Source organism: Schistocerca americana, chromosome 3 (assembly GCF_021461395.2).
Source record: "Schistocerca americana isolate TAMUIC-IGC-003095 chromosome 3, iqSchAmer2.1, whole genome shotgun sequence".
NCBI lineage: Eukaryota > Metazoa > Arthropoda > Insecta > Orthoptera > Acrididae > Schistocerca > Schistocerca americana.
Window position 1 is genome coordinate 761426070 of NC_060121.1, and position 22093 is coordinate 761448162.

At 43.3% G+C, this 22093-nt stretch overlaps 1 protein-coding gene across 1 annotated transcript in view; it reads left to right on the top strand.

The window, feature by feature from the left end:
• Positions 1–293: 293 nt before the first annotated feature.
• Positions 294–22093, top strand: part of LOC124607299 (protein yellow-like) — a 39737-nt gene continuing 17937 nt past the window's right edge. Inside the window, exons 1-3 of the mRNA XM_047139591.1 lie at positions 294–391; positions 10824–11178; positions 20270–20469. Of these exons, the coding sequence (XP_046995547.1) occupies positions 10863–11178; positions 20270–20469 (516 nt within the window). The 5' untranslated portion in view covers positions 294–391; positions 10824–10862. The remainder of the gene's footprint in view (positions 392–10823; positions 11179–20269; positions 20470–22093) is intronic.

Consider the following 22093-nt stretch of genomic DNA (forward strand, 5'->3'; position numbering starts at 1 on the left):
GAGTTGTATTTGATTTTTGCTTACATCATTTTAGTATTATTAACTGCTAAAGTTCACATGAAATTTGAATTTAGTATGTTTTTACTTTCCTTATAGACTTGATAATAAGTGCAAGTTCTTCCACGTGTCATGTAGCACAATGACGTCAGGTCCGCTTATACTAGGTAATTTTAGGTTGTTACACAATCGCTGTCTACTTCCTATGTTGTTATTCGTTAACAGCGGACATTCCCAGATAAGATTACTGTCATTCTTATAAAGCAGCTAACGTTAAGCTTGAGTCAGTGGTCAACCTCAAAGACGCAGCGCACACGTCTTTACTCGTTGATGTAAACTCCAGTAGACAAAGGCAGAATAGCTGCACAGACATCATTGAGGCAGAAATATTCAGGTAAACATGTAACGTTTATTAAGGACTGAATCAGGACCGAAGTGCATTTCACAGATCATTAGGAACATCATGATTTACCGGTGTCAGCAAGAAGAGTCTAAGCAAACGATGTAATAAATTTGCCACCTTCAGCTGAGTTGCATCGATCCTCCAAACCAATTTACAAAATTTCTTTCTAATTTTGCGAACAGAAACTATGATGAAGATCAAATAACAGCATCTCTTCTTCGGCACTCAGAAAATTGAAAATTTGTGGTAAGATCTTATGGGTCCCTAAGCTTAACCACTACTTAATCTAACTTAAACTAACTTACGCTAAGGACAACACGCACACCCATGTCCGAGGGAGGACTCGAACCTCCGACGGGGGCAGCGGCGCTGACCGTGGCAAGGCGCCTCTAGACCGCGCGGCTACCCCGCGCGGCTCGGCACTTGGAATAAAGGCTCATGCAGAGATGCTAACATCAAGCAATGACATTTTCATCGATATAATGCGCGTGAAGCAATGTAGAGGAACCGTTTGATTTATTTGTATTTTATGAAACATTTAAGGATGCTCATTTTTGTCGCATATTACGGAAAGCCGTAGAACCTCACATTGGCTCACCGATTCAGAAGAATCAGTAAGTGCTTGATGAGTTTGTCAGAACTAATTCTTAAAGTGTTACAAGTTTGACAATTATTTACGTTATATGAACTACGTTTCTTCCTATAGTCTAAGGTGTTTTAAAAGAGATATTGTGCTTTCGGATTTAAAAGTGACATACCGCTGGCGTTTTTTCCCGTACATTGTAGTATTTGAGGTCTTGCAAGCGAGTTAGGTCTGTTTTACTTAATTTTAATCGATTTCAGTGAGATTCCACTTACAGTATGAATATCCATCGAAGTACTGTAGGTAATCAAATAAATGAATGTAATTAACAGCTGGCAGCCGTACCGTTTGTCATGTGATACAAACATTGTCCATACAAAAAAAGCTTCAGCGTCAGTATGAACTTAACGGTTCACTGCCAGAGAAAGGCAGACGTTTCGAATCGTTCAACTCATCGAATCGTTCAACTCATTTGCGTTTGGACGCACTCATAAGCTTCCACAGTAAGCAAAATGTGCTGACATCGCAACTATGTACGTGTTCATGCTTAGCGTTGAATGGCGGTCTCCGTGCGGGTTTCAGTACCCTACCACAAGAAAGTACCAAATGGATTTCTGTGATAGTGTGGCAGATTACGGATGCTATATTTGGTAACACATTGTTTCTAGTACAATGAACCGATTTACGTATCCTACGTCTTTCTCTAGCACAGTCAGAATGATGGCTGACTTCAGAGCCACACGTACGCCAAACTCTTAACACTGACAGCTATTCTAGGGGACCACCTCGTCGACTCAGTAGCTACACACTGTGGTCATCAACATTCATAAACCTGCTTCTGCCACAAGCCCCAGACATAACCCAGATACTGGGTGGCAAGTCCTCGCTCCTTATTCACTATATGAGAGGGCTTTCGACTAGTTTCTATTCTTTTCGAACCGTGGTCAACGGTTGTTGCGTCAGAGGGTATTCCAGTCATAGCTTAGATCAGGCCAATAAAATACATCAATTAAGTATTCTGTGCAAAAAACAGCAACACACTCTGCTATATAGACAACTCCAAATAAATCGCAAATAGGTTCCATTCCGAAGTGGTCTCATAAACATAACTGTATGCCATTATTTGAACTTCCTTCATGTTGCGATGCCTGTCTTGCTATGGGAAACCTGGTTTTAGCAAGTTAGGATTAAATACTTATCAGAACATCGGTCAACAACGTAGTTAGTTAATCATCTTCTACAGATCTTAGTTTTCCGAAATCATTTGGACCCACGACAGTTTGGAGGGAGGTACGAGTACAGTTTCAAATGTCTCCAATATCCGTTGATCCCTTACAACTACTTCTAAAATGACTCAGGAAACCAGATGTTGTAGGGTGCAATTGAAGCCCAGTCTGCTCGTGTCGGCTATAAATCGTCTCTATAATTGCTGCCGTAATGATACTGGATATATCACACGTTTACTGAACAAGATGAGACACCTGGAAAACAAAAATGTGTAAGGTAAACTTTCCTTTTTATTCCTAGCTCAAATGTAACAAACAGCGAAGCCTAGGGGATCATCGATAATCTGGGTGGAAGCAATAAGGTTATACAAGCAGTATCACCTGCCATCTTTGGCTGCTTACCATGTTACAGCTGTCAAGTGGCTGACACTTCGCGGATTGAGGTGGTATGTGAAGTTACTTCAGTGATTGCAAAATCGAATCAAATTTACAAATAACTTGGCAATATGAGTATGACACTGCACGCTCTCTTGGTAACGGTGGCACAAACCTTCTTTCCTGAGAAAAGCTGGCCCACAACTGTCGTAGCTGGTCTTTGATACCAGGATACTGATACTGGGACGGAGTTGGCATACGAGGGAAGCTCACACCAGTTCTATTGGCTAGGGATCTAGGGGCGTTGCTGGCCACTAGGGTACCTCAACATCACGCAGACACGTGCCGTGCGGACACGAGAATTGTCCTGTTGAAACTCGACGACACAGGATGTCCGTGTCACACTGTTGAGCAGTCAGAGTTCTCTCAATCAGTACCTGTCGTGATTTGAAATCACACATGATATCTTCCCCAACCATGACACAATGTGGCTCTCCAAAACACTGGAAGAGTGGGATCTCCCGCCAGGTAGCCGCAGTACTCGCCGATACGGGGAATATCTCACAGTTGGTTCACCTCTTACTTTAGCAACAGACAGCAAAAGGTCATTATTCACAACGCTGATAATGGGTGTGATGTGGGGTGTGAGTGGGGTACAGTTAAGTGGGGGGTGCCCCAGGGACTTGTATTGGGGCCACTCCTTTTCCTTATTCATATAAATGATATGTTCTCTGGTATTACGAGTAATTCTAAAATATTTCTGTTTGCTGATGACACTAGCTTGGTAGAAAAGGATGTTGTGTGCTAGATTGTCTCGCTTTCAAATAGAGCAGTTCATGACCTAAGTTCATAGCATGTAGAAAATAAACTAAAGCTAAATCACAGTAAGACTTAGTTTTTACAGTTTCTAACACACAATTCAACAAATCCACACGTTTTAATTTCACAGAATGGGCATATGTTTAGTGAAACCGAACAGTTCAAGTTTCTAGGTGTTCAGATAGATAGTAAACTGTTGTGGAAAGCCCACGTTCAGGATCTTGTTCAAAGACTTAATGCTGCCATTTTTACTATCTGAACGGTATCTGAATTGAGTGATCGTTCGACACGAAAATTAGTCTACTTTGCGTATTTCCATTCGTTTATGGTTCAAATGGCTCTGAGCACTATGGGACTCAACTGCTGTGGTCATAAGTCCCCTAGAACTTAGAACTAATTAAACCTAACTAACCTAAGGACAGCACACAACACCCAGCCATCACGAGGCAGAGAAAATCCCTGACCCCGCCGGGAATCGAACCCGGGAACCCGGGCGTGGGAAGCGAGAACGCTACCGCACGACCACGAGATGCGGGCCCATTCGTTTATGTCGCATGGTATTACATTCTGGGTTAAGTCTTCTCATTCTAAAAGGATATTCTTGGCTCAGAAACGGGCGGTTAGGGCAATAAGTGGTGTACATTCACGAACCTCTTGTCGACTCCTGTACACGAGTTTGGGTATTTTGACATTGGCCTCTCAATATATGTGTTCGTTACTGTCATTTCTTGTTAACAATATTAGCTTATTCCCAAGAATAAGCAGCTTTCACTCGGTTAATATTCGGCAGAAATCAGACCTGCTTTTGGATCGGACTTCCTTAACTCTTGTGCAGAAAGGTGTGCAGTGTACTGCTGCATCCATTTTCAATAAGCTACCCCTCTATTTAAAAAAACTTATCAGTATTCCAAGCGCTTTCAAATCGAAACTGAAGAGTTTCCTCATGGGTCATTCCTTCTATTCTGCCGATGAGTTCCTTGAAAAAGTAAGTTGATTCTTGTTGCATTGTTGAATACGTTCACTTAAATTTGAGGATTGACTTTTGTCGGGTACATAATTATTTTATTTTTATCTGTTATTACTTTTATGTTGTAGTTTTATGTACTGACACATTGTACGACCTTGGAGATTTGGTGCTCAATTTCGTCCTACGGAACTTGACGTGTAAATAAAAAATAAGAAAGTAAAGATAAAAAGAAAAAGTAGGCTCCTACTTTCCATTTATTATCAATAGAAATTAATGGTTTGATCGCAAGCCAAGAACAACAAACATGTTGCATTACGCGCCTCCAAAGTACAGGAGTTGGACAAAAATAAGGAAACGCTGCGAAAAATTCATGCGTCAACATAAATGAAGATGCTGTCCAAACCTGCTGGTGGTTCTTTTCTATCTGACCACTAACGAAGTCTGTGCGACGTCCTCACCACATTGGAAGAAACCGGTGAGAAAAGTGTTCATATAAACTGGAGCGCCAAAGAAACTGGTTTAGGCTTGCGTATTTATATACGCATATGCAAACAGGCAAAATACTGTACTGCGGTCAACAACGGCAGACAAGTGTCTGGCGCAGTTGTTAGATCGGTTACTGCTGTTACAATGGCAGATTATCAAGATTTACGTGAGTTTGAATGTGGTGTTATAGTCGGCGCACGAGCGATGGGACACAGCGTCTCCGAGGTATCGATAAGTGGGGATTTTCCCGTACGACCATTTCACGAGTGTACCGCGAATCGGGGAATCCGGTAACACATCAAATCTCCGACATCGCTGTGGCCGGAAAAAGATCCTGCAAGAACGGGACCAACGACGGCTGAACAGAATCGTTCAACGTGACAGAAGTGAAGCCCTTCGGCAAATTGCTGCAGATTTCAATGTTGGGCCATAGACAAGTGTCAGCTTGCGGAGTATTCAACAAAATATCATCGATATGGGCTTTCGGAGCCTAAGGCCCACTCGTGTACCCTTGATGACTACACGAGACAATGCTTTACGCCACGCCTGGGTCCGTCAACACCGACACTGGATTATTGATGACTGGAAATATGTTCACTGGTCGGACTTGTCTCTTTTAGATTATATCGAGCGGATGGACGTGTACGGATACGGAGACACCATTATGTATCCACGAATCCTGCCTGTCAGCAAGGAGGGGACTCTTCAAGCTGGTGGAGGCTCTGTAATAGTGTGGGACACGTCCAGTATGAGTGATATGGGACCCCTGATACGTCTAGGCATGACTATGACAGGTGGCACTAACGTAAGCATCCTGTCTCGTCACCTAAGTCCATTAATGTCCATTGTGCATTCCGTCGTACTTGGGCAATTCCAGCATGACAATGCGACGACCCACACCTTCATAATTGCTACAGATTGGCTCCAGAAACACTCTTCTGAGTTTAAACACTTTCGCTGCCCACCAAACTCTCCAGTCATGAACGTTATTGAGCATATCCGGGATGCCTTGCAACGTGCTGTTCAAGAGAGATCCCCACCCTGTTGTATTCTTACGGATTTATGCACAGCCCTGCACGATTTATGTTGTCAATTCCCTCCAGCACTACTTCTGACGTTAGTCGACTCCAAGTAATGTCGTGTTGCGGCCCTTCCGCGTGCTCCCGAGGGTCCTACACGATATTACGCAGATGTACCCCTTTCTTGACTATTCAGTGTAGTTGTGAATGTATTATGGCCGATCTAAGTTAATTCAAACATAGACAAATTGTAGATGCTCGTTTGATGGGTGTTTCTGTAACAAAGGTATCCGAAGTCTTTGGTGTTTCCAGAGGTACCGTATCAAAGTTACACACAACACAGTAGAAACGCGGAGGAATGTCATCCTCTAAGTCACTAGCCAGACGAAAGAGTGAATTGAGTGACGGTTACGGACGGTTATTGAAGAAGATGTGACGAAAAATAAGAGGCGACAACTGCAAAAGTCATTGCAGAACTGAATGTGGCACTCTCAAATCCTGTCACTACCAAAATTACACGAAGCTAGTCCCATAAGCAGGCGAACTGGCATTCCAAAACCACTTATCAGTTTCGAAAATGCCTGTAACAGGAAATTTTGGAAATTTGTGGTAACTTCCTATGGGACCAAACTGCTGAGGTCATCGGTCCCTAGGCTTACACACTACTTAAGCTAAACTATCTTACGCTAACCCATGCCCTAGGGAGGACTCGAACGTCCGACGGGGGGACGCACGCGAACTGTGGCAAGGCGACTCGCGGCTACAGGGAAACGTGGTACGGAAGCCGCAAAACCTGCATTGTGTAGCAATGGCAGAAAGTCATTTGGTGAGTCTTGTGTTATTCTAACTTCTGGCCTAGTTTATGTCCCAAGATTGAGACATGGCGGCAGTTCTGTGATGTTTTGGGCAGCCAATTTCTAAGGATTCCAAGAACCCCATGGTTACTCTGCAGGGTCGCATCACTAGCAAGGATAATGTGATCATTTAGGTTGATAGTATCCATCCAGAGGTAAATATTTGTTCCGCAATAACGATGCCGTGTTCCAAAATGACAGGGTTCCTGTTTTATACAGGGTGGTCCATTAATAGTGACTGGGCCAAATATCTCACGAAATAAGCATCAAACGAAAAAAATACAAAAACCAAACTCGTCTAGCTTGAAGGGGAAAACCAGATGGCACTATGGTTGGCCCGCTAGATGCCGCTTCCATAGGTCGAACGGATATCAACTGTGTTTTTTTAAATAGGAACCCCCATTTTTATTACATATTCGTGTAGTACGTAAAGAAATATGAATGTTATAGTTAGACCACTTTTTTCACTTTGCGATAGGTAGCACTGTAATAGTCAGAAACATATGCCTCACAATTTTAGACAAACAGTTGGTAACTGGCAGGTTTTTTTAAATTAAAATACAGGACGCAGGTACGTTTGAACATTTTATTTCGGTTGTTCCAATGTGATACATGTACCTTTGTGAACTTATCATTTCTGAGAACGCGTGCTGATACAGCGTGATTACCTGTAAATACCACATCAATGCAATAAATGCTCCAAATGATGTCCGTCAACCTCAGTGCATTTGGCAATACGTGTAACGACATTCCTCTCAACAGCGAGTAGTGCGCCTTCCGTAATGTTCGCACATGCATTGACAATGCGCTGACGCATGTTGTCAGGCGTTGTCGGTGGATCACGATAGCAAATATCCTTCAATTTTCCCCACAGTAAGAAATCCGGGGACGTCAGATCCGGTGAACGTGTGGGCTATGGTATGGTGCTTCGACGACCAATCCACCTGTCATGAAATATGCTATTCAATACCGTTTCAGCCACACGCGAGCTATGTGACGGACATACATCATGTTGGAAGTACATCGCCATTCTGTCATGGAGTGAAACATCTTGTAGTAACACCGGTAGAACATTACGTAGGAAATCAGAATACATTGCACCATTTAGATTGCCATCGATAAAATGAGGGCCAATCATCCTTCCTCCCATAATACAGCACCATACATTAACCCACCAAGATCGCTGATGTTAAACTTGTCGCTGCCATCGTGGATTTTCCGTTGCCCAATAGTGCATATTATGCCGGTTTACGTTACCGCTGTTGGTGGATGACGCTTCGTCGCTAAATGGAACGCGTGCAAAAAATGTGCTCAGTGGCAGAACTGTACACGAAGTTCAAAAGTCGCCGCCATGCAATTCCTGGTGCATAGAAATATTGGACGGGTGCAATCGATGTTGATCTAGCATTCTCAACAGCGACGTTTTTGAGATTCCCGATTCTGACGCAAATTTTCTGCAGCTGATGTGCGGATTAGCCGCGACAGCAGCTAAAACACCAACTTGGGCATCATCATTTGTTGCAGGTCGTGGTTGACGTTTCACATATTGCTGAACACTTCCTGTTTCCTTAAATAAAGTAACTATCCGGTGAACGGACCGGACACCTGGATGATGTCGTCCAGGATACCGAGCAGCATACATAGCACACCCCCGTTGGGCATTTTGATCACAACAGCCATACATCAACACGATATCGACCTTTCCCGCAATTGCTAAACGGTGCATTTTAACACGGGTAATGTATCACGAAGAAAATTGCGTTCGCACTGGCGGAATGTTAGGTGATACCACGTTTGTGACTATTAAAGCGCCATCTATCACAAAGCGAAGAAAGTGGTCCAACTAACACATTCATATTTCTTTACGTACTACACGAAATGTAATAAAAAAATTGGGGTTCCTGTTTTAAAAAACGCAGTTGATATGCGTTTGACCTATTGCAGTGCCATCTAACGGGCCAAACAAAGCGCCATCTGGTTTTCCCCTTCAAGCTAGAAGAGTTTGGTTCTTTGTAGTTTTTTCGTTTGATGCTAATTTCGTGAGATATTTGTCCGGTCACTATCAATGGACCACCCTGTATAGACTGCATCGTGCAGATCTGGCTTTGTAAGCACGAGGATGAATTGTTGCATCTCCCTTGACCATCGCAGTCACTAGATCTGAATTTTATTAAGAATTTTAGTTCTATTTTGGGAGATAAGGACGCACGATTGCTGTGTACCTCCATCATCGTTACATGAAACTGCCACTCTTTTACAGGAAAGGTGGTACAAAACCCAATATAACCGGTCTTTATCCATTTAGAGACTACTGTAAGCTCTCTCAATGCCAAAGGTTTTCCTACACCACATGAGGCATTACCACATTTTTGTTTTTTGTTTTTAATAGTTCTTTTTCTTGTCCAACCCTTGTGTTTCGTGATCATCACAATTCACTCACATAACCTCTGGTTATAACGCAGTGATCAATTACCCAGTTAATCAATGAGTGCAAGATCGTATACCACAATTCTCGACGACGTTCTAAAACTTTCTTTCCGCATTCCACAGACAAATGCCGTTGGTTTGTGAGCCACACCATGCACATTCCGTCTTGTATTTGTGGCTTCTGGGCAACACCGTGACGGTTAAATCGATTTATTTATCTTGACGGATACGTTAACGATTGGCTTTAGATGACTGAAACAAAGCGAAAGATTTCCATAATAGCTGAAAATGATGTATGACAATTTTTATACGAGTACATGGTAGGCTTTATTGTTCATTCGCCCCTATCATTATTTGCGCGTGATTATGTACAGCCCATCAGTTGTATGTTCACAGCTGTTTGCCATATCGTTTAACTAACTGGTTAACAGTGTCTGCCTACTGGCAACAATACAACTTCATTTCTGTATTTACCAAACATCTTCCTTCTCACTTTTGGCTTCAAAAGGGGATGTTAAATTATTTCCGATGAAGATAAAACGGTAGAAATTGTGTGGATTTAGATTCTGTGGATACTAAAAGTAAATCTGCCGTTCTGTCTACTATAGCATATATAAGATAAACGTTTGTGTTTCCTATGGCCGTGTACACTTTGCAGCTGGAGGTTATTTTCTTTTTTTTCCGACAGAACTACTTAATTACGGAGTTACTGCAGTGCTCTTATTAAGAACTAATACAGTCATAGTTTGTGCCCCAAGGGCGTGGAGTTTGTTCTTCTATCATTAGAGTTACGATTATTATTATTGTTATGGTTAGACTGAATATTGAGCTACAGATTTTTGCATTTGTATAAATGAGAAAGATAGTAGTGAAACAAAAGTGATTGTTGTCATAAACCATACTTTTCATTTACATCGCATATAACTTTTCCAGCTGGAAACCATTGGACGCAACTGGAAGATGGCTGAAACAATCACACCGGATATAGCTGGGAAAGTTTTTTGCAGCTAAGACTGCAAATCTAATCGTTTAATTTTGATTTTGATTTATTCTCTGCCACTAGAACATTCAGCTATCAGCCAAACTAGGTTAGCATTTCATATGTCAGTACATGAGATTATATACTTGAAAACTGCCTGGACCAACGTTAAGAGTGAGTGTTTAACACGAAGTATCTTGGCGGCATGTAACTGGCTCACTTTTTCTATAGAACACTCCCAGATTGTAATATGGACGCCTTTCACAAAAAAAAGAAGTAAAGTAGGAGAAAAGAAAAAAACCTACACCGCTGGAATGAAATGCTAGAAATCGTGCACCTACAAATGACAGAATTCAGCGTATTATATACACAGTTTGAATTAAGTGATATTTGTAGTCACAATAGCATTTAAATACGCCCGATTAGTTTTATATAACGATTGAAAACTAACCAGAAAATTTGAAAAGGAATTTTTTTAAGGCTATGAATGTGGACCACTGTAAAAGCGACTCCAATGTTATGTGTTAGTTAAAATGGTATGTTATTACGATCCAATAAACTCAAATAAAATACTTGTTTTCCGAAGAGAACATTGTACAGCAATGTAAAGGTTATGTCGATTTCAGCAAAGAGTTCACCACATAATGTGATGCTAATGTACTGACGCTGTTCTTCTTGCCACTGGAAGGAACCGCAACGTGGACGCAGAGCTGTGAGCGCGGAGAGGATGGCACGTCGTGTGTTGCTCGCTGGACTGCTGCTGGTGCTACTGGCAGCCTCTGGAGGTCACCGGAGACCTTCAAAAGCCGCGAGCCGGGGACACCACCACAAGCCCGCGTTGAAAACCAAACCTGGCGGCCTACAGACACCAAAGCTGGTGAACAGCAGGGCGGCAAAACAGACCAGACTTAGCGATCCAGAACTTGTGACCGTCAAATCGACGAACGTGGTCACATTCGACTTCAATGATGATGAGCTGGAACAACAACTACTGGACAACGGTGGCTACATCCCCAAATCTGCTGAACCGTTCCAAGTAATAGGTCAGTTCTATACAGATATACACTGCAAAAAATAAAAACTATGCATCCACGAAGTCTTTTTAAACTTAATTGAAATTAAACTAAGTCATGTGATAGAATTATGTAATAAAAACAGACTATTTTAGGCAAATGTTTTACAGTTTGGTGTGTCTCACTTGTTACATAATTAAACACAGAATCCCTTTCAGATTGAAGTGGATGGTAGTATTCTGGTCTGCAGACGATAATAGAGGTGGCTGATGGTATCGTAGGGTAAAATGTCTCAAACACTTAGCACAACCTAATACGATTCACCATTTAGCGTACCGTGACAATCCAAGCAGACCGCGAAATTTGCTCCTCAAAAAAGTTACGTATTTGGCAACGGCCTTGCCGCAGTGGTAATACCGGTTCCCGTCAGATCACCTACGTTAAGCGCTGTCGGGCTGGGCTAGCACTTGGATGGGTGAGCATCCGTTCTGCCGAGCGCTGTTGGCAAGCGGGGTGCTCTCAACCCTTGTGAGCAAACTGAGGAGCTACTTGATTGAGAAGTAGCAGCTCCGGGCTCGTAAACTGACATACGGTCGGGAGAGCGTTGTGCTGACCACATGCCCCTCCGCATCCAGAGAAGCCTTTGGGTGAGGATGACACGGCGGCAGGTCGGTACCGTTGGGCCTTCCAAGGCTTGTTCGGATGGAGTTCAGTTTTTAGTTGCATAATTATTTCACGGAAAGGATCCAACAATCTAAGGCAGCTGCCGTGCATAATATTGAAGACATTATTTTACATCAGTTGTGTACTTAATCTGGCATGGTACACACTGCCTTCTCGTCGAAGGAATGACAGTAGTACGATCCAAAAACGTGAAATATATAGGCGATCGTTTTCCTCTTGCCCGCTTCCCTCCCACCAACGAGCAAGAGTGCAGCTGATGGACCCACACCGGGCATCCTGGGATTGTTCTCTTGTGTACTTTCTCTGAGCTAAGACATTAGAAGAACAACTTATTTATCGTTACAGCATGCATCCAGGCAAAAACAACTCTCGTTAGTCAAGGTAACATCGTCCCACCCTATGTACCCAAAATTTATTAGATAACGGAGGAAACGTTCGCGATCTTTTCCTTGAAACACTAGGAAATTTGGCCAGGCGCAGGCGCATGCATAGTGTAGCTTTTGTCTGCAGACAACTTCTAGCCATACGCGTTAACATTCAGAGGCTACCTGCCTTCGGGTATCTTGAGTACATGCTGTACTGTTCCACCATCCAAAATGTGGTTCAAAATGGCTCGAAGCACTATGGGACTTAACATCTGAGGTCATCAGTCCCCTAGACTTAGAACTACTTAAACCTAACTAACCTAAGAACATCACACATATCCATGACCGAGGCAGGATTCGAAACTGCGACCGTAGCAGCAGCGCAGTCCCGGAGTGAAGCGCCTAGAACCGCTCGTCCACAACGGCCGGCTCCAAAATGTGATCAATGAAAGTAAAGGTACACTATGGGAGTACTATAACCAACGAGAGCAACATGACGTCAGTCTAGCGATAGATAAACCAAACAGTGTAAGGTGGCTGGTGGCGAACAGATGATTCTTTAACATAGGTGTTTTACTTACCCTTTTCCGCAATTCGAAAGTGCATAGTTTCTTTTCCAAAGGCACACTATCATAGGTTTATCGATGGTCATAACGATGAACACACAAACACATTATGACTGAAATTTTTTGACATGAAGATGGCATGGATTTCAACATAAAATTGTACATTATTAATCATATCATACTGTAAGTAAGTCAGGACTGAAAAATGTAGCTGATGAAAAGAATTTCTGCATGTTCATGTTTATTCAGCTGCAGACCCACATAGTAAACCAAAATTTTGTAAATGTTACACCAGTGTAGCTCCTTGCGGACCCATAATGTGATTGACTACCAATGACCGTAATTATCCAATAGAAGCAATTATGCGAAAGAACAGACACCACACAGTTACATAATCGATGTGCAATGAATAAAAAGCTTCAGAGCGGATGCACATTGACGTTCGACCTCCAGCTGGCATGTAAAATCATCGAACATGGCGGACTTGGACGGAGACTGCTGACAGGTGGTGCTTGGTGGGGTTCTGAGTGGGCGTGTCGAGATAGTCCGCTCATTTGCGATGGACACAGTGTGAGTCGCGCAGTGGTTCATGAAACTGCTTAGTAAGCAGGAGATCCCGCGTTCGAGTCTCGGTCTCGCACACATATTCAGTCATCGCCACTGATTGCAATGCAGCTGATATGATTAGCTTATTCCCTTTTCTTTCCTTTCTTCCCCCTCCATCTTCAGTATACACACAATGTACTATTGACACTAGCATCCACCTCTAAGAATTTCATAGTGATTGTGTGGAGCGCCGACAAAAAGTAAACAGTTGTACGGCTTTTTTCATGCGACCTGATTTCCGTGATCAAGGTTTGCGTTAACTGAAAACGCCGCTGTCCGTTAGGGTAAACAAATTATACTGACATTGCAATTTTTCGTCAGACAATGTATTTCTTGCAATCGGTTTAATGTAAGTACTTAAGTATTCTTATTAGTGACTGTAGGGGTACGGAATTTGGTTTATGGCGGAATCATTCGGTATCTGAATTAGCCGTTACAGTAATTCTAGTACGCTCTCTCCCCGTAGTTGAGAGAAAAAGGTTGGAAACATCCACACTTCACTCGTAACTCGGAATATGATTTGTTTAATAAAGTCTGAGGCCGCGGTTCAATGTTAGTGAAATTTAAGTCGTATCCCCTAGTTCCCATATTAGCTGAGTGAAGAAGTGGAAGAATAAGGAAAAGGCAATGGAAAATTATATGGAGTGATAAACTGGAAGAAAGGTAACTCTTCCGAGTGTCACACAAAAGAGGAAAAAAAAAAAAAGAATTTTCCCTCATTACCGAAAAGCTACATGTCGCAGCGTTTTCATAGTATATATTTTTCGACCTTACAGTTGTCCATACACGACGACACATTTTATCAAAATCGATCAATATGTGGAAGTGGATAAGCAGTTTACAACAAAGATGTTCTTGAGCGCCGTCCATGGGAAAAATAGAGGTTCTGCGAAACATGACAAAAAACGGCAAGCAGGGAAGTTTCGAGTAACGGAAGTATGAATAACTGTATGGACTCAAACGAGCGCTATTTTAAGGCCGCTGTGAGTAATACAAGGTATTTGGTGACAATGCTAAATTTCGAAACTTATTTCACTCTTCTCTCACAGATATCATAAGCAAAATTTTTCGGCAAAGCATAAGAAAGCATGCTAAATACGTTTCTTGTCTGTACGTGTCTGTTCTTAATAACTCCATACTATATTTTGTGGGGTAAATAGAGCTAGAGAAGAAAAGAAAAGCTTCACAAATCTGACTACAGGTTTGCTAATCGCACCCAACAGACCGTCGAATCATCCTGCGTCACATGGATGCGGTGTACGAAAGGTCGTCTGTTCAGCGCACTGTTCTCACGTCTATTGTCGGGTTAGCAAACTTGATGCCGATATTACTCGGTCAAATAGGTTCTAAATTGGCATCACGAAGCTGAAATCGCTTACAGTACCGGAAATCGAACCCGGGTAGTCATGACGGCGGCGATCTATACTGATCGCTCAGCCACCGAGGCGGACGTAAACAGAGGTGCTACTAAAATTTAAATGCGCATGAGTGAAAGGTCATATATATACAACGAGGGAAACGTATGAAAAATGAAACAGAACAGTCCCAAGTGAGTTAATAAATGGGAAGTATATGTCATGTCTGAAATTTGACTTAAATTACAGGAAGAGTGAGATCAGTTCGATAGTAAGTGGGAGCTTTAGAAGTTGGCGTATTCTAGTTAACGCACAACAGGTGTGGAACTAAGGGAATGTGGAAACAAATTCCCGTGAAATCTTCGACATAGTCTCTTCGTAGGTCAGGAATGCCTTTTCCAAAGCGGCCGTGTACTCGAGCAGCAGAGTACATCGGGGCCTCTCTGAGCATCAACGACGACAAGTCCGCCAAAATCGAATAAATATTTTGTTCGTCCATCCTTTTGACAAGAAGTCTTGGGGACGACGGCTGTTTACTATTGTCAGAAAATGAAACACATAAGCCATCTTTATGACATTATTTATTTTGCAGCTACCAGTATCGGCGTTACGACGCACCATCTCCAGACTGTAGTTGATGCTGCAAGGGTTGACACCATCCCTATATATGCCGCATCAGTGGCCGACATAACTGGTTATGCAGAATACCTGAAAACTTTAGTGTCAGCACTCCAGTGATAGAGGCGGCAGTGTATACAGGGTGTCCCAGCTATCCTGTCCACCCAAAATATCTCTGGAACAATAACAGCTATTGGAAACCGACTTTCACCGGTATCAATGTAGGGCTGGGGCCCATGAATGTACATATTTGGAAACATTCTAAAACGAAAGCATATGTGTTTCTTAACACAAACTTATGTTTTTTTAAATGGACCTCCTATATTTTTTCTTCAGCAATCCATAGCATGACAAAGCACATACACAATGGCGTTGATTGCATCGCAATATTCCCATTACATCCCGAGATATTGAGACGCGAAGTTGACGCTTGAAACACCCGACATGCGCTGCTAGCGCACGTCCTGAGGCTCAGGCGTGAACCCCATGCTGCCCGTAATCGCGATGTGATTGAAAAGTAAGTGTCCTTCTTGATAAGTATGGAGGTGTGAGGGATGGAAAGGATCCAGCTTGGTTCACTAACTGTGTTTGAACGCTGCAGAGAAAGCTGAGGAAAGTCGCTCCGATCTAAGCTCAGCGAAAGTCTTGTAAACAACTACAACCTGTTTGAAGCGGAAATTAGCGTGTGGATAGCGAATCGAGAAGCAATAAACAAAGTCCAAAGAAAATTTTTGCCAAGCAATCTGGGTAAAACATGGTAAGAAAGTGAGGTCTTATGTAAGGTCAGTAAGCGAATAGATATCATCTATTCAGTCGCTAAGGGGCCTTCTTCGCAACGAAGTAGAAACTAAATTCCGTTTTCTGATATTGTCTTTCTGCGGAAGACTAATACGGTTCCCCCTGTTAGTCATCGCACGAATGCCTACACTGAGAAAACCGATCATGGAATTGAAAATCAATTAAAATTGCCCAACGGTGAAAAGGCAACAGGATCCAATGAGATACCTGTGAGGCTTACAGATATTACGCGGAAGAATCTCTCCCTCCTAGCAGCAATTTGCCATAATTTGCTGGAGCGATTGGAAAAAAGAGCATGTATTTACCCTTTTCAAGGACGGTCGTCGGAAAAATGCGCATAATTATAAGCCTGAGCCCCTCATTTCAATTTGTTGTTCAGTTATTGAACGTGTCTCAAAGTCACTAAGTATGACGTTTTGGAAAACGAAAATCTCGTCAACAAAAGTAAACGTGGATTTCGCAAACAGTGAGCTTGCGAAACTCACTTCTCTCTGGTCCCTCATCAGACCCAAAGCGTTGTAGCCAATGGCGCTCAAGTTGATGCCGTGTTCAGTGGCATTGGATACAGTTACTGACTGTCGTTTAATGGGCAAAGTATGAGTTTACTCAGTATCGGATAGGATAAGTTATTGGATTCTGCAATTTCTTGCAGGCAGCATACAACACGTCGTTTTCTTCAGGGAACAAATCTGCAAAAGTAAAGGCAATTTCGGGAGTACCCAAAGGGAGTCTTACAAGGCCAATATTGTTAACAATTAATATTAACTCTGGAACCACAGAGCGAATTTTTCGAAACACGTACCCCAATGTGGTGTTGCCCGCGACCACAGTAATAAAGCACCTTAGTTACTCTTTACATTACTTTTTAAAAATGTTACCACTTACAAACAAGTTGGGTGCATAAAAGAAGTCAGGGAAGACGTGTATAACAAAACTGAGAATTTAAAGAAAGTGGAAAACATAAAAATAAAAACATTTTAAAAAATCACCAGAATATGACAGAAGTGGTCCAATGACGACGTAATGGAGAAGAAGAAGGAAGGTGATCATTTATCATCGTACATCACAGCAAAAAAAGGCGTGATTAACATAAAGGGGAAGCTAAACGGTTTATTCATAGCCTATGATTTATTTAGCCTAGTAGTTTAAAACAAAATCTACCACCCATTGCCGCAAAAAAACAAAAAAAAACCGCTTTAACTGTATATAACTCCGTCCGAACAGGCATCGGAAGGTCCAGCGGCACCGACTGACCGCCATGGAATCCTCAGCCGATAGGCGTCACTGGATTCGAATATGGAAGGACATGTGGTCAACACACCAACTCCGGTCGTTGTCAGTTTTCGTAACAAGACTTACTCCTCAATTGGCTCCACAAGGGCTGACTGCGCCCCGCTTATCAATAGCGCTCAGCAGAGCCGAACGGTCACCCACACAAGTGCTAGCCAAAAATGGTTCAAATGGCCTTGAGCACTATGGGACTCAACATGTGAGGTCATCAGTCCCCTAGAACTTAGAACTACTTAAACCTAACTAACATAATAACATCACACACATCCATGCCAGAGGCAGGATTCGAACCTGCGACCGTAGCAGCAGTTCCGGACTGAAGCGCCTAGAACAGCTCGGCCACCGCGCCCGGCCAAGTGCTAGCCAAGCCCGACAGCACCTAACTACAGCGATCTGACGACAACCGTAGTTACAGCAAACACGACACGGCAAGGGAGCGTTTACAGTTGTGAATCTTAAAAGATTAACCCATGTAATTCAGCTGACTACGCTATACCACAAAGGCGCGCGCAAGCGTCTGCTGGAAGCTACCACACTCGCGACACCTTTAACCACCGGACACAGTTCCAAGCGTTAAGCTCGGTTCCAGGGAAACATTCACAACCAGCTTGTGATCCAGCTCGCCAATTCACGAACATTCGTTATACTCAGATTTGTCCGAAGCGCAGCAAGGCTCACCGTTTTCAGTCGCTGGAATTGGTCCCATCAGGCAGCGTACACAGTGGTATCAACAGACACGAGGCCACCACTTCACAGCTTCACGGACCTCCTCAGCGAAAGACAATCCTAGCCACCCAAGGCAGCAGCAGGAGCCGACTGATTATGGGCCGGTCTCCACGCCCTGTCTTTGCCCATCGCACTCCAAAGCCCTTCCCGCGGCAGCCGTCCGCACGCGTCTCTCCGTTAGCGCCTCAACCCCAACCTCTCGCAGCCAGTTTCTCTACTCGACCTCTCGAAACTCTCGCAAAGGTCTTCTTGACGAATAAAAGCAAAGCGTTCTCTCGCACTGAGCGCCGTGGTTCGGTCTCCTCTACGAAAAACGCAACACATCTGCAACTGGGCTTCACTTGGCAAAGATGTACCCTGGACACCTTCGCAGTATCGATATTGCGCACCAAAAGACTATCTGGGTTAATGATCTCATTTACGTCTCATGGCCCATCAAAACGAGGAGCTAATTTTTCGGCAATGGGAGCCTTGGCTAGATCGTCCAGCGTAAAATTACAGACGAAGACTACCCCACGAGGTTAGATTTAAACTCCAATTGTCCTTACGTCAAAACCGCATCTGCCTCTGCTGAGCAACACCACTGTTTTGGAGTGCCCTCTTCCAGTTTTCCTGAATCGGGTCAGGTGTCACATTTTCAGGAAGCAAGCCATTAACAGACAACAGGTTGGCTAAAGGTGGGTTAAGACGGTGACCGAACGTAAAGGCAACAGGGATGGTCTTAAGGGTCTACAGTCCCACCGGTGGCGTGGTCGGGAAGAAGTGAAGCCTTGAAGTTTCGGTTAAAACTTTCGGCGAACGGCGGCTGGGGATAGTATAGTATTATGGTGGAGTAGGATATTGCATTACCAAAACAGAATTTCTCCAATTGCCGAGAGAGAATGGAAGGTGCGTTTTCACTGTATTTGGGCCTGGGGAGGTCCATATACAGCAGAAATACCGGACAGGTGGTGAATGGTTAACCCTGCAGTGATATCGCCACAGGGCATCAACCTAACGAACTGGGAGAATGCATCAACGGCAACCAAGATGTATCGGTACCCGTCACAACTAGGTGGCAAGGGATCGTCATAGTCAATAAAAAACGTAGCCATCTGGAAATCGTTCGTATATGATTGCAAAAGTCCACTTCAGATGTTGATATTGGGCTCAGCCGCTTTACGTTCATGGTACTCCCCCACCAAACGTTTAACAACCTTGTATAAGATGGGGCCAAGTGAGAAATTCTCTAACCTTCCTTAGGATACGCCCGATCCCAATGTGCCTCCAACAACACTATCGTGAAACTATGAAAAGAAGCCCGCATCAAGTCTCGGGGCTTGGCTTGACTATCGCGCATCCCCTGACAACACAATATGCCTCTTCTTAAGGTATGTCCGCCCCGGTAGCTGAGTGGTCAGCGTGACAGACTGTCAATCCTAAGGGCCCGGGTTCGATTCCCGGCTGGGTCGGAAATTTTCTCCGCTCAGGGACTGGGTGTTGTGTTGTCCTAATCATCATCATTTCATCCCCATCGACACGCAGGTCGCCGAAGTGGCGTCAAATCGAAAGACCTGCACCAGGCGAACGGTCTACCCGACGGGAGGCCCTAGCCACACGACATTTCCATTTCTTAAGGTATATCCGGGAAAAGCCTTCCCACTCAAAATATCCTACTTAATATTGCTCAGTATACGGTACTGGTCTTGCCTATGCTGCAAGTCTCAGAAATAATATGTAACACAGCGTTGTATCAACTCTCATTCTTTTTGGGCGCTGTTCATGAGTGGAACCGGAAACGGTGCCAAATATAGTGAAACCAGACGTACAAACTGGCACACACAGTAATGCGACTTGCGGAGCACAGACGTAGATGATGGAGACATAGAGAAGTCAGTAGGCTTAAATCGTAAGTATTGTGAGGCCTAAATTATGCACTAATTAGATACTTCGTTGAAGAGCAAACAAGATGAAAGTAAAAACAGAATTGTCTATGTCGTGCGATTCACAACACAGCTCTTACAAAAAAATACATTTCAGAATATTGGATTACTACATGTCTCTTTACGCCCTTAATAATATGATGCACTGAGTCTTTAACAAAACAAAAACAATACCTTATCTCGTATTTCAGAGGACGTTAGCAGCCGCAATCGCCTGTTCGTGACAACACCAATGCTGAGGAGTGGTATACCTGCTTCCCTTAGCACAATTCAGTACGACGGGCCCTCTGGCTTGTCTCTCAAGCCTTACCCAAGCCTGGACAGGCACCGCACTACAGAGGATACTATCACAGACTGCACGGAACAGCTCGTGTCCATCGCTCCAATCACGGTGCGTGCAAGAACTTAACTCACTGTGGGGTTATCAGAACATACGCAACTTACCTGCAAATTGACGTAATTATTTAAGTATAACTTGCACCCGTGGTCTAGTCGTAGAGTCTTTGATTAGTAATCAAAACGTCCTCAGTCCCAGGTTTAAAACCTCTCACGGCTTATGTTTTGATTAATAATCAGCTTTGGCCACCGAAGACTTCCGGCATAAGAAGTCATTCTGCCGACGGCCTTGTCAATGAGAACGGAGTAGCGGACAGAGGTACAGGATACTCCCTCGTCCTTGGGGAGGGAAAGTGCCCCTAAAGGGAAGAATCGGAAATGAACAACGGTATGATGATGCGGAAGGCATTAAAAAAGACACGTAACGTGTATCCACAGGACATGTGACCTGTGACTGAAAAACTGGCGCGATGATCTCTCGATTGGCAAAAATTCCAGAATACTCCTCATTCTGATATTCGGGAGGGGACTGCCATGGGGGAGGTGACCATGAAAACAAGTTTAATAACCAGCTCGTTATGAGTTGGGGCGTGGAATTTCGGAAGCTTGAACGTGGTAGGGATGCTATAAGATCTGAAAAGGGAAATGCAGAGGCTCTATCTACATATAGTAGAGGTCAGTAAAGTGAAATGGAAAGAAGACAAGGATTTCTGGTCAGATAACTACAGGATATCATTAACAGCAGCAGAAAATTGTTTAGTGGGAGTAAGATTCGTTATGAATAGGAAAGTAGGGCAGAGATTGTGTTACTGCCAACAGTTCATTGGTAGGGTTCTTCTTATCTGAATCGACAGCAAACCAACACCGACAACGATGGTTCAGGTATACATGACGACGTCGCAGGCTGAAGACGAAGAGGTAGAGGAAGTAGATGACGATACTGAAAGGGTAATGCAGTAAGTAAAGGAAAATGAAAATCTAATAGTCATAGGGGACTGGAATGCAATTGTAGGAGAGTATGGGCTTAGGACAAGGAATGAAGGAGGAGAAAGATAAATTGAGTTCTGTAATAAATTTCAGCTAGTAATGGCTCTGCCCAAGAATCAAAAGAGGAGGAGGCATACTTGGAAACGCCGGATGATTTGGAAAGATCCAGTTGGGTTACATCTTGATTCCTAAATCACATACTAGATTGTTAGGTTTACCCAGGAGCAGATATAGCCTCAGATCACAATGTAGTAGTGATGAAGAGTACGCTGAAGCTTAAGAGGCTAGTCAGAAAGAATCAATACGCAAAGAAGTTGGATATGAGAGTACTGAGGAAAGACGAGATACGCTTTAAACGCTCTAAGGATATAGATGCAGCAGTAAGGAATAACTCAGTAGGCAGTAAAACGTCCCCTTAGAAAAATTATGTAAGACTGTGCTTAAACTGACACACAATATTTTTACCGCAACGCAATCTGACTTTCAAAAATCCCTACAAAAGAATGGCCCGTACTAACGTTAACCTATACGTTTCACAAATCACTTACCTCACAAAAATCTTGGTTACTTGAACTACTGCAATACAGTGAGGGCCACTACTGCCAGCTAAATAAAAGATTCAAACTACGGAAGGCACTAACTACTGATAGGCATAGATAGAAAATGGAAGATTTTAATAGAGAACAAACAAT